Source organism: Cinclus cinclus, chromosome 6, assembly GCF_963662255.1.
Source record: "Cinclus cinclus chromosome 6, bCinCin1.1, whole genome shotgun sequence".
Lineage (NCBI taxonomy): Eukaryota > Metazoa > Chordata > Aves > Passeriformes > Cinclidae > Cinclus > Cinclus cinclus.
In genome coordinates, this window is record NC_085051.1 from 23,667,850 (window position 1) to 23,681,767 (window position 13,918).

The 13,918-nt window shown below is 36.1% G+C and overlaps 1 protein-coding gene across 2 annotated transcripts in view; it reads left to right on the top strand.

The window, feature by feature from the left end:
• MYBPC3 (myosin binding protein C3) overlaps window positions 1–13,918 on the top strand; it is a 59,781-nt gene that overhangs the window by 12,587 nt on the left and 33,276 nt on the right. The window contains exons 6-16 of one of the 2 annotated variants that reach the window (XM_062495932.1): window positions 111–228; window positions 1,603–1,651; window positions 2,863–2,907; window positions 5,138–5,194; window positions 5,817–5,819; window positions 9,821–9,844; window positions 10,586–10,752; window positions 11,515–11,647; window positions 11,884–11,886; window positions 12,302–12,426; window positions 13,020–13,125. In XM_062495932.1, the coding sequence (XP_062351916.1) occupies window positions 111–228; window positions 1,603–1,651; window positions 2,863–2,907; window positions 5,138–5,194; window positions 5,817–5,819; window positions 9,821–9,844; window positions 10,586–10,752; window positions 11,515–11,647; window positions 11,884–11,886; window positions 12,302–12,426; window positions 13,020–13,125 (830 nt within the window). The remainder of the gene's footprint in view (window positions 1–110; window positions 229–1,602; window positions 1,652–2,862; window positions 2,908–5,137; window positions 5,195–5,816; window positions 5,820–9,820; window positions 9,845–10,585; window positions 10,753–11,514; window positions 11,648–11,883; window positions 11,887–12,301; window positions 12,427–13,019; window positions 13,126–13,918) is intronic. The other variant, XM_062495933.1, reaches the window with a different exon arrangement.

A 13,918-nucleotide genomic window follows, 5' to 3' on the forward strand; every position in this document is an offset into this window, starting at 1 on the left:
GGATACAAAGACACAGTTGATCCTTTGTCTATTTCTCCATGTATTCCCTCTCTGTGTGGTTCACCATTTCATTTTCTATTTTAACTATTGTATCATTGGTTCTGTTCTAGGTGTACACTTTTGAAATGGAAATCATAGAAGCAAACATGACTTTTGCAGGAGGGTACAGATGTGAGGTGTCTACCAAAGACAAATTTGATAGCTCTAGTTTCAACCTGACAGTCAATGGTAAGGTGAATTCCTCCCATCTATTTTTTTTTTTAATCTTCTTACCCCTGTATTTTTTTTCCCTGCCCACCAACAATTCTTTCTGGTACATAATGGTTACTAGACAAGCACAGACCTGAAGCACAGACCTGAAGATCTAGAGGTACACCTAGAAAGACCCCCAGAGGTAAATGGGATTGAGATCATTAGAGGTACCACTTGGTCATCACTCTAGTCAGAACTGTGATGCTTTTAAAGAAAGTACACATAAAGATGCAAAACTGCCCACCTTTTCTCTGGCTTTATTCAGGTTTGAGATTCATTCTTTCATGATGTTTAATTCCACTAGAATAGAAGATAAGTTCATTCTTATTTTCTTATTTTGGCAAATTTTCAGTACTAAAAATGGGTACTTGAAAAAAGAAAGATTTAGAATGTGACACAATTGTCAATTCCTTTTCCCTTCTTATATGAAAAAATTCAACTCATAAAGAAGCACTTTGCGATATAAAATTGCTCTAAGAGCAGATGACTCATTTTACCTAATGCATGGTGCCACCTTCACAAGTCTTGTACTGAGAAGTCTTTAAATATTGAAAAGCAAGTACATTTTAACATCACTTTGACTCAGTTGTGGAAAAGTTCAAGCAAAACAGTGTAAGCTTGGATTGCCTGGATTGCCTGAATGATCTGAATGTTTGGACCATTTCCTGTTTCGGCAACTCTGTTGAAGGGGCTGCAACATTAACTTGTGTCCAGCTACCAGTGAACTTAATGTAAAGACAGAAGTTTATAAAGTTATTTGATCAGCAGTGTTAATTGTTGGAGTTTCACTAGCTAGGACTCCTAAGACTTAGGAGCAGCAACTGAAAATGGTTTTTCTCTCAACAGCAGTAGCACACCATTTTATACCAATAGTGTAATAAAATTCTCTCTATACAACATGCTCAATTCCATCCATCTCTACATAGTTTCAATAATTTAACTCTGCTGTCAGAGGATAGGTTATAATTTATTATTAATAATAGTATTCAGTTGATGTCCAGTCATAGTCTCATTAGGGCTTAAATACTCTGTGAAGACACAACTGAAATTAAAATTTTGCAGCAAGAGAATTGACAAGCAGGAGATAAGACAGTCCATCAGGCTTCAGGTATGAAACAGGAGGCAGATATAAGTTATCCAAAAAAGCACTGGATGTTGAGAGCTAATTAGTGAAGGGCTATGTGTTTAAAGATGATGCGTTAATCTTTCAGTATGTAATTAATCACTACTTAATAAATAAGAATTTATTTCTACAAATGTCTTCAAAGGAAAACTCTAGAAATATCAGTGTATTTTCGCATTTTGTTGACTTGCTCTCCCATTTTTCTTCATTACTTTTTGTCATATCAGAAGCACCTGTAAGTGGAGATATGGATATTCGAGCTGCTTTCCGCCGCACGTGAGTACGCACAGCAGAAACCTGTCTAGATCAGGTCACACATCCCTGTGGCATTCATTACTTTCCCAGATAAAACTAGCTAAAAGCAAGGCTGTTGTACAAACAAGCACAAAGATGTCTACTAAGAAAATAATTCTACTATTAAAATAACATACCTCTCCTGTAAATCACCTAAGAGAGTTTAGACTTTGTACTAGTGCAATATTCACGTTTGCCTTCAATTAGGCAATCAATAATGTGTATAATTGCAACAAGAACTTTTTCCCAGGCCTGTAAAGAGCACTCCAGATATAGAGCAATAGAGATGGAAAAGCTGCTGTGTGATGCTGGTCTTGATTTTGTCTGGTTTGGGGAACTACACGTGCCTTAGTACAAACATTTGCTAAACAAGGAGAGTGCAATTTGGTGGGAGCTCTATAAGCAGCATATGACTGATAACATTCCTGCAAGCATTTTGATTGTATCTGTTTTAATCTTCTATACATATATTAGTTGAATGAAGACAATGGTACTGTGTCTGTGTGAAACCTCAGGTATATGCAGATATTAAAGATTTAGATATTAAAGACTGGTGTTGAAAAGGCCAATCTCAAATCTCTCCCCATCTTCAATACTTTCTGAACTGGTGTATCTCTTAAAGGAATAATGTTCCCTTCCAATAGTAAAATTCACAAAATTGGTCGGATTTTTTTTTAAATTTTAGACATTATTAATTTGTGCTCTTTTTCCTTCATGTAACAATAAGTAAGTTTCTCTTTTAGTTTTTTATGTATTTTTGAAGTTACTAGACCAAGAATATTCTGACATCTATTTCACTATAGGGCACAAGTCACCTGTGGCAACTCTTTGAGTATTTCTCTTTAAGTCCTATTTCTAGATGAGAATTTTTCTAACATTTATCACAAAGAATTAAACAAGGTTAGCAGAATTTGTCTACAATTAAGTCAATCTGTAGGTAGCTGACCAGCCTCACTGTAAAACAGTGGACACTCAGTGCATAACTGCATTGTGTTATGTCACAGCAGTGAAAGGAGGCTTCAAGAGTCTCTCTTCTTGTTATCTCAATTTAAAAAATTTCAAACCAGTTGGAAGGGAGTGCAGTGTGAGCAGCTTCAGTCTGTTCAGATTGACAGTTTCTCCTGTAAGAATGAAGCCAGATTTTGAACTGAACTCTTTAAATCTGAAGTTTTGTCTTTGGTACCCTCACTCAGGAGCCTAGCAGGAGGGGGGAGACGGATGACTTCAGCCTTTCTCAGGTAGTCACTGACTGTGTCAGCAGACAAATTTAAGTCTTACAGTGAACTGTCTCTCTCTGCTTAGGAAAAGAAAAATCAAGCCCACAAAATTAAGCTGCAACCTAAATTCCAAATAAATCACTGTTATTATGTGCAGTATTTCTAAGAGATTAATACAGACGAGTAAGTAATGTAAGACAAATAAGAAAAACTAGATTAAAAAAAAAAGATAAAACATAAGATTATAAAAGGATAGATAAAACAAATAAAGAACAGAGTAGCTTGGTAGTTCAGTGAGAGGCAGATTCATCTACAGAAAACGCATGTGTTTGGCAAGTGACATCTTCTCACCCTTGTCAGAAGAAAAATAATAACTTTAAATTATATGCATGTCTGGCCTCTCTGTATTACATGTTTTCCTCTCTACTGAGCACATTTTGACTAAAATTGCTGTTGCTCACAGAAATGTATCAACGCAAATGAAGATCTGTTGTTTCCTGGCACACTTCTGATCATATTATCATTACATTTTTCACTTTATTCCTTTTGCTCCTAATGTTTTCTACTATAGCAAAACCAGGAGTTCTGAGATTATACTTAACTCTATGCATGTTAAAGAAATTATTAGTCTTATTCTTCAAAAACGCTAAACCTTGACTGCTGGTCTTTCCTGAAACTTTAACTACCACTTGTGCAGCAATAAGGGGAATAGTTATTCTCGCAGTTGTAGACCTGATTTATTGAATACTTGATCACAGGAATCCCATATTGAGGATTATAATAGTTCTTTTATGTATATTTTATGCCTGCAAACATGTAAATTCTTGTGAAAGTAGGGCCAAAAACACACTTCTCTCTTTGAGCCTTATACCCAGGAAATTATCCTTTCCAATACTGTACTATTCTGAAAGTAATCAAAGATGTAAAAACAGTATTTTCTTAAAGAAAAGATATCTTCTCACAACATATTTTAAATTACACAGACTCTAAACTGTCCAGCAGCACAAGAACCTTGGCACTTGTTTCTGTTTCATTTTTTTTTAACAGTACTGTTGTAATGCCCATCATTTTTTTGTTGAAGCTGTTTTCTTACTTCTGAACATTCTTGTTCCTGCAATACTGAGTTTTCCCAACACTCTTGCATTCTATAGACAGACTGATTTTTTTCTGAAGTAACTAGGACTGTGTGTTGACAGAGGCAGCATTATGGTCTACAACTATGATCTATCACCAGTACAAGTGGAAAGTAAAATTTTGCTTATGAAATAATAATTAAATGTTGCTTCTGGAAGAATATGAATGCTGTGAGATGGAATCACCAGATTCTTGTACTCAAGACAATGGAGATGTTAAAGAGCAGCTGGCCATTGATGATAGTAGACTGGCTGAGATGAAGAAAATACATTTGGGCTTTCTAAATGCTGTCTGAATGTGAAGATGACCTTCTTTTAGGAATTAAATCTAAAGGAGGGATTCTAGTGACTTTATGCTGTTTTCAGAGTAAATCAGCATTACAGATGTTCAGAAGCACAGCTAAAACTCACTAGATCCAGAATACCAAAAATAACATCGTTCATTCCATCTGAGTTCCATACCATATATAACAGGCAGAACATCATCACAACATCTCATCACAACATTGTTTGTCATGATGCTTGTTGAACAAATATTGAATTTTGCATATTGAACCTCATCTCAGGCTGAAAGCTACATAAGAGAATTCCTCCTTCAACTCTCCCAAGCACCAATTATGTGACACTTTTTTTTCAGTGTAATGAATTCTGGTATCACAAAGAGCCTCAAGAAACAATTACAGCTGGGATAATACTAGGAGTAAAAACAGTCATTTTGGATGGTGAGGCATTCCACAAAAAGCTTGATTAAATACTTTCCTAACTGTAATTCAAATCCACACTCGTGAAAGACAGAGGTAAGAGGGAACCTTCTTCAACACCTCTGTGATAATGAATATATTCCAAAACAATATGGTTATCAAATTAATACCTGCACAATTTCATGCACAATCAGCAAAGACAAAATACAATTTTGTTACATATTTTAAAAAACTATATGCAAATGAATATGAACACAAAGCCTATTTAAGTCATCTTCCATGTCAATGCACATTCTAATTCATTGTAAACCCATCTACTACTCCCCTACAAAAATGTGCCATCTATATAATGTTATAGTCTCACAAGCTATTCCCATTTCCTTCTGAAACTAATTATGGCTTTCTATTACTACACAGTACTGAGGGACATGATGATGGGGCAGAGTTTAATTTCAGCTCCCTACTGAAAAAAAGGTGAGTAGAAATCCACAGACTTAGAAAAAAAAAAGGCTTCTGCTGAACAACTCTGAAATAACCGAACTGGAATAAGTGAAAGTTTCATGAACTCAGAATCCTTGTTTTCCTAAAGCAGATATAAATGGAAAGCCACAACAGGTAACTATGGCTACTTTCTGAAATACACAGCATTTGCTGCATTTCTGCTATGTTTATAGAGGAGGGGGAAAACAATGAAAAAAAATTTCTTTTTTCCAAGATAGAAAAGGCCTGGACTCGGGTAATTACATGTTTCCAACAGCCCTTTTCATGGGGGGGGGGGGATTAAAATACCTATTTATATTGCTGCCCTATTAAGAACCAGAGAGCTGGGAGAAGTAGCTTTTTTATTAGATACCTAAATATTGTTCAGCTACATATTATCTATTACATAGATATTTTTTGTTGCATAAATACAGCAAATTTTTTTACTCTTCCTATGGTCATTCTTATTTATTTTTGTTACTTTCACTTTTTTGCTGTAACTTCTCATCTAATTCTCAATTTTCCTTCATGTATCTGTTTTCATAACCTATTTATGTTCTTCTCTTTTTACCAAACTCTTAAATCTGAATGTTTTGGATTCCACTGTTGCCAACAGAGAGTAAGCTTTCTATTTAATTGTATTATAAATGCATGGGTCAGACTGAATATAAGAACCATTTGGGGTTTGAAATAATGCATGCATCTTTGGCTTCTTTACATGTAGAACATGACAAAAATTGCATAGTGTGAAAGAAAATTACAGGATGTTAATTTCTGAGACAGAAATTATTTTAAACTGTTTTAAGATTAAAGTTTAGACAACTTGATACAATCAATGTATTTCTCTGAATGTTCTTTGGCTTTTACCACCACCTTTTTTCATACAGCCAGTTCTAAAATTTCCTTGAATTTCCAGATTTTCTCAATAACCTGCCACTTTGTATTCATGTTGTCATAGTATTTAGAATCAGAAAAAACATTTGCATACTAGTGTTGCCTATCAAATAGGTGAAGTTTTGCTTGTTTTTTTCTGTTCACTGACCCTGGACACTCACTCTGTCTTTCCAGCACCTGAAACTACTATTAAAACTTGTCACTTAGATTCACGTTTTGCAAATCTAAACTTTCTTAGTTTGACTTTTAGTAATCAACTGTTTGTATGAGTGTTGTTGTGAAACAGGCAGCAGTATCACTATTTATAAAAAGTGTTTTATCCTTACAAAGACTGCAGGATCATGCAGACATATGAAATAACTTTCTACAGAAGGCAATAAAACCACAGTAGGTTAACTCACTCAAATTTGGGTGTGGCAAACAAGGCCACATGCTGCACAAACCCCTGTGCTACACCCCATGCAGGGCATCTGCCCACAGGTGGATCCTGGCTTTGCAGTAACACCAAAAGCAGAGCACTTCAGGGGGACAGACAAATGAGACAGAAAAAACACCTATCAAACGTTCTAGAGCTGACGTTGATATCTAAGTTTCTTGTTTCAGCATGAACCCAAATTGTTGTAAATAGAAGTTCATTTCCTTAGAAGATGTGAAGCATAAAGCAATTGCTTATCTTCTTTATAAAATTTTAAATAAATTAAAACCAGCATGAAAATATTTGCATAATTTCATACAGAGTCTCCAGGTGCTGAGTACTATGAGCCCCTCTCCTCATGCCTTTCCCTTTTGCTCTCATAAATGGATTTGAGCAATGATCAAACACAAAAAAGCAGTAAAAATCTTCAGTATTTACAGAAATGTTAAATTTATTGATTCAACAATTAATTTTTAGAAATGCAATTTATTAAAAGAACCTTATAAATTCTGCCATTTCTTGACTTACAAATCTCTGCCTAGTGAGCTTAGGAGCATAAATTCACTGCTTCTAGTTGTTTTTCACAGCCACTTCAGAAGTAATTTGTGAACTCTTCAGGCTTTGCACACTTCAGGTTAAAGACCACTTAATATTAATGAGAACAGATAGGCATAAAATCTCATAATGGAAGGAAGGAATTCTTCATTAAAATAGAATAGGGAAAGGGATCTCATGCTGGGGAGCTCTCAAGAGCTGTGCAGATTCAAACAGAATTGAGAATTATTCTTTTACCATTTCTGCTTTGTTACATCATTTTATAAGTGTCCCTGGATCCACAGGTAATGATCATTCTATAATAAATAACTTCACTATAATAAAGAGCTTCATTTAACGCTGTATCTTCTATCACAGTAATTTAATTAACTGGTGTTGACATACAGATGTCATGGGCCAAGGAGAGGTCATTGGGAAGAGGAAGGGAACAGCTGTCACAGGACTATTAAATGGGATAGTGAGCAGAGACCTTGAAGGAGGTGACAGCTGACAGGGTCCAATCAGTTGACAGTAACTGGATAGGAAGGAACCATTTCTGGGATGTACAAAACTATTTTTAATCCCTCGACATATGTTTAAAATATATCAGCTGCATATTCCATTAACAGCAGTTTCACTGAGCTGCATCTTGATGCCCCCAAGTGCATAGCTAACCTATGAGGTGATCTCTGTGAATAAGGATCCCCAGCAGCAGGGAGAAGAACAGAGGAGTGGGGGAAATCTCATGAGTCCCAGTGCTCTATTACTTTTTGTACACTGTTTAGTTCCTGTTGGTAGTGGAGGAGTACAGCTTCTCTGTGCAAATTCCAAGTCTTACTGGGATCAAAGAGAATGTTTTAACAAATGCAAAATAGTCAAAAGGAGTACTGGGATGGGGAAAACTTTGCTCAAAGGCAAACACATCTTTTTCTTTTCATTTTCAGAACTCAGTTAAACAGAAATTCCAGCCTCTAGCTTTTAGTCTCACATTGCATGAAACTCAAAATTTCCATTTTAATTTTTGAAAAATCAGTATTTCCAAGGAAGAGGTTATATTCTTTCTTATGTTCAAATTTCTTGTATTGCATACACCAGAATAGTATTGCAAGATAAAGCAATGGGATAACATGACACTAAGTAATGGAAAAGGTAACAAAAAAACTAGGCAAGTCTTCTCAAAAGTGAGAGATATTAGATTACTTTGGAACTCCTTTGAATTTGGAAGATTTTTCTGATTATATACTTCAAAATAAAGCACACAAAACATTTTTGAAATCTCCATGAATAGTGCTACCTGTAAATTTTCAGATATAGAGTGTGTATATACAGCCTATAAGTAGGCAGATAGAGAAACTACCAATATTTATTTAATGTCTTAAGGAAGATGATAAAAATTGAATCTCTTAAGTCTTTCTTATTTCCTATGATTTTATACTTTTTAAGATACAGTTTCTCCACAGAAGTTTGACTGTTCCAGTAGAAAGAATAAGATACATATTAGAAATATTATATGCCCTTAGTTTTATACAGTACTTAGAATTTAGTACTTGTATATCTATTTTAATTTCCATGTATCTAGAAATATTTGAAAGTCACTATTTGAATGACCAGGGCAGCAAGCCCAAGAACTGCTTATGTCAAAAAAATCTTGATCTATGTGGCAAATCAGTTCAGTTTTCCTGTCTCCTGCTAAGCATAAATAAACTGTTGATAGCAGCCTCAAACAAAACAATAGGTATATAGAAGAGGAACCCAGGTAAAATTTGTGGGTGATGTTGGTGCAGTGTTATGGCAAAGCAAATACCCAGTATGCTGCTCTTATCATAGGCACTCCAAACTTCAGGTCCTCCTATCAAGTCAGTGAGTGTTAGTGAGGGCTTTGGGCTTATCGAGTGCTAAACCACTTCAAAGATATGAGATATTGCATGCCCTATTTCAGCTCAATCTCACTGAGCTGAAATCCTCTTCTCTTGCTTCCTTTCTGTTCGAGAGCTGCAAGGTGCTGGAAATTCCAAGCTTGGACTGCAGCACTTTATTAAACACAGTGCTCCTGTTACAAGCAAGAGCATTTTTGGCAATAAAAGGAGTACCAGAAATGTTTGGTTGTGTCTGCTGTCTGGACTGATTATAGTAGGACTGTTAAGTAGTAATATTTCTCACAAACTAATTGGACTGATATTTTCGTGGAAAAAATGGAAACACACCCAATAACATTCCACTTTTCTCTGCATCACCAGTTGCAGAATTTGTCTTCTTGTTGAGGTTTACCATTGAACGTGACTTCACTACAAGGGAGTGTTCTGCTGCACTGGAATCTGCTTGATCCTGGTGAAAATCAGAAACAGCAGCCACAGAAAGTTCTTTCTCCTAAGAACTTTTTAGTAAAATGTTACTTCTTCCACCATTTACCAAAAAACTATCCCAGGCAAAAACACCATGATAACAGGGCAAAGTAGAGTTACTTGTTTTTGAAGGTGATCAGCCATAAGTGGGAATAAACAGAAGTGCTTGCACTTATCATATAAATCCCACAGTGGAACTGTGGGTAAAAAGCGTGGGAGTGAGTTTGAATTCAACATGGATCAGCATTTCCCTTAAGCCAAATTCAGAGCATTTGCATGAATTCCTTCACCTCCCTGCTACTGAGGCGCAGGCATGTTCTGCTAAGGGTGACAATGACATTGTCTCTTTTCTACTAACACATGATGCCCTTTTTCTTGCCCATTGGGATGCTGCACGTTTTTCCAAACACTACTCTGCATCGTTCTGGAGTACAGCAGCTTCCTGCGCCCTTCAAACCGGTAAGGCTATGCTCAATTCTTTTTCTATTAATGATCTTTCAAACAAAAAATACGATGGCAGATATAAAAGAACACCTCTCCCAAAGCCACACAGCCAAATTTTCCCTTGGTTTTACTAAAACAAACATTAATTTTTTCATAATCACTAGTTCTTTGGTTAAAATATAAAATAAGTAGTTCATTGTAAATACTGTCTTGTTTGCCACTACTCAGCAGTCTCTTTATGTTTTATAGATTATTACAGACAACAGTTTTCTTCACAACAGATGATAGAAGTCTTAATAATCTGTGATTCTTTTTAGTGAAGACAAAAAATATCCTGAGTAGAAAAGGATATGTCTCTCATTTATGCAAATCAAATGCCTTTTTTCTAAGGTTGTTGCCAGCATATGAATTCAGTTCCTTGCTTTGCCATGTTCCATGTTTTGTTCATTGACCACAACAAGAAAATAAGTTTCCTTATGTTTCCATTATCCATCATTGAAGGAAGTTAATATTTACTAGTTTTGGTTGCTAGAAAAACCCTTTAGGACAAAATTAATTTTTAATCACTATATATATATATAAATAAAATTAAAACTAGTGACCAGTTTTCTTGCATTATTTTACATAATAATATCGTAAAAAGTTAGAATGTTAATTGTTTTTTAAGAAATGGCTTCATCAAGGCAAGATGTCAACCCCATAGATTTTTTTAATACTTCTGTAGTAGCACTCAGAGACTTTAATCTCTTTCTGCAGAGGTGAAGGAAAATCTGAATCACAATCTGATGTTGATGTCTGGGATATCCTGAGGAAAGCTCCTCCCACGGAATATGAGAAAATTGCTTTCCAGTATGGTATCACAGATTTACGCGGGATGCTGAAACGCCTCAAACGCATAAAGAAGGAAGAGAAAAAAAGCACAGGTTGGTTAGATGCATTTCTTCCAAATATAGCATTCGTATCTTCTTTATAGCACCAAGATACAAGACCATGAGAAACAGTAAATTCTTGATCCAGTTATTACCCAGCCTTCATATATGAAATACTGATTACCAAAGATTCCAGCAATGCCCAATACTCTGATATTCCTTCCTCTGAAACTCTGGATATACTGAACACACTCACTTCACCAGTTCCACAAGCCTGGGCCTTTATATTTCCCTAAACATAAAACAACATCCCCTACTTGCCCCTCACCCCAGGTAGTCAGTATGTCAAGCAATAGTGATATATTTAAACAATTTAATTTTCATTGGTATGATACATTTGGAATTCTTGAGCCTTTTCTAGTCATGCCCAATTGTAACTGACTTTTTAAAAATCTGAAACAGAGAGGGCAAACAGCCATTCATCAGAACTGAGAAGACCAAGTATAATTTTCCTACATGGGCAGATGTAACTCTGTTTAGGATGTGTTGAAGTACATATTCACAACTTATTTAGAATATTCTACTTTGCTTGTTTTGGTTTGTAACACATGCTTGTCATCCTATGTTAAGGAAAAATGGCAGAGGATGAAGAACAGACAGAAAGAGTAAAATTTCAAACAAGGATGCAGAAATTGGGAAAGGTTTAATATGATGGTAAACAACATGAAAGGGAATAAAGATTTGTTTCATGACCCAGAATGAAAAAAACAAGTATAAAAATTATAAAGACTTTTTTTTAATCATTCTTCATCATAGCATTCCTCAAGAAACTGGATCCAGCTTACCAAGTAGACAAGGGGCAAAAGATTAAATTAATGGTTGAAGTTGCCAATCCAGATGCTGATGTGAAATGGCTGAAGAATGGACAGGAGATCCAAGTGAGCGGCAGGTAAACTAGAAATATGAGAAATCCAAAAAGGAATGAGCTACAGCTTGGACAAAGTGGGAAAAAAATTAGTTTTTCTTAGAAGGAAAGGAATAAACAGACAGAAATAGGAGCTGAGAAAGAGTCTGCTTAGTGCTATGGCTCAGGGTCAGTTTGCTATTGTCATAACTTTTTCTTTTTTCTTCCCTCTGCTCCATATACATACATGTGGGACTGGATGCTTCCATCGACCAACTTAGCAAGTAAGTCCTGAGATTATATTTAGCTCTTTATGTGTGTACCCAGGGTTCAACTGGGCTTTCTCCTGATCTCAGATATAGTTCAGCATAACTTGTTTGCAAAACCAATTTTTAGTGATTCTGTGCTGAAGCCATTTTTAATGGCAGTCATGCTAGATCTTAGAACAGCATCCAACCTTTCACAGGAGTTTGTGTATCTCACAGCTGGGGAAGATTCACCATAAGTCCCTGTGCTAGTTTTTCAGACACTGCTGCTGTTCACTGCACCAAGACAGGCTTATTTGTCTTGAGTCCTTACAAATCTTGCCACTGATGTCAGAAAAAGTGAAGGAATCTGTTTCTCTTCCAGGCAGAAGAAGACAGTGACTGGGTCCAGAAGGGTTTTTCTCTGGTAATTACATATAAATTCTCTTTTCAGATATATTTTTGAGTCTGTTGGGAATAAGAGAATACTGACCATAAACCACTGCTCGCTGGCCGACGATGCAGCATATGAGTGTGTGGTAGGGGATGAGAAGAGCTTCACAGAATTATTTGTGAAAGGTGAGCAATGCTAGCAAAAGCACAGAGAGCTCCCCTAACATTTAGCATGGAATTACTGTCACCTTCTCTACTCCCAGATTTATCTTACAGGGAAGGAAATTCTTAAACATACTAACAAATTCTGAGATCTATTGAAGCAAGTATTTTCTTAGCGTTAAATTGAGGAAAATAGTGCCTAACACCAACTAGGAAAGCACCACAATGATATTATCATTAATTATCATGTGAAAAGTTATTTACATCTCAACAATGGGGCTAGAAACTTACTTTAAAGATTTTATTCCAGTCCAGATAAACATGTGCTCCAATCTCTACAAGCAGATCAAACAGTACAGAAAATTAATGCCTCCTGTTTAGAATTTCAGAATACATATGAAAATTGTTTAATCCTATATTTTTATTCTAACTCATGAAAAAAGAAATTTGAAAATTCTGATGAGATGATCTGGCACAGTAAATTTTAAGTTCTAGGACAGAGGTCATCACCATTTATTTGCCCAACAACTCCTCCTGGGGAGTAGAGAGTGGTGAAATCTACCTCTGGTCTCCAGCCTTTCAGAATACTGTTTTAATAACATTCTCTTTTTTCCCAGAACCTCCAATCCTGATCACTCACCCACTGGAGGACCAGATGGTGATGGTTGGAGAGAGAGTGGAGTTTGAGTGTGAAGTGTCTGAGGAAGGAGCTACTGTGAAATGGTAAGGGAATAGAAGAAAAAAAACCAAAGCAAACCAAATCAATATTAAACCATCTTCCTTCATGGAACATACAGGAAGTGGGGAATAAAAAGGGAGAAGGCATCCTACATAACTGTTTTCAGGAAAAGATTGTTCCTCCTCCTATATGTCAAACATTGAGGAGAGAAAAAATATATGACCCAAAAATTTAGATTAAGTATAGATATTTTATAGTGTCTCTAAAATTTCTTCCTCAGTGTTTACACTTCAGTGATGTCTAAGTATTGCCCAGACTAATCAGATCCATATTGTGGTGAGTTTGCTCTACTTTTTGAAATCTTCTGGTCTTTTCAACTGCAATGATGCATTTGGGCTTCTAAAGTATTTTTTCTTAGGTAAGAAAGTTCGTGTCTCTTGAGACACACAGAGGGAACACATCTGCTGTGGTGATCCTGCAAAGCTGTTCGTTATACTTATGCAGTGAGAGGGATTACGATGACAAACATTTAGACCATGGAACCTGTTTTCTTGGGCATTCCAGCTGAGCAGAAGCTGGAAGGTGCATGCTGCAGGGCAGGCATGACTAGCAGGGCTCATATGCCATGTCACACACACACTGTTCTCACTTCATTTCTCTACCAGATGAGATTCCCTTGTGCTTGTTAACAGCTTCAGGCACATGGTTATCAAGCATTCCCACAATGCCCATTACATTCCTGGAAAGTGCCAACTAATGCTCTGCTGTCCCAAAGGAAGGAACTGAGAATTTAAATGGAGTCCAAGAGCTAGTACAGGCTGTGCATTACACTATTAA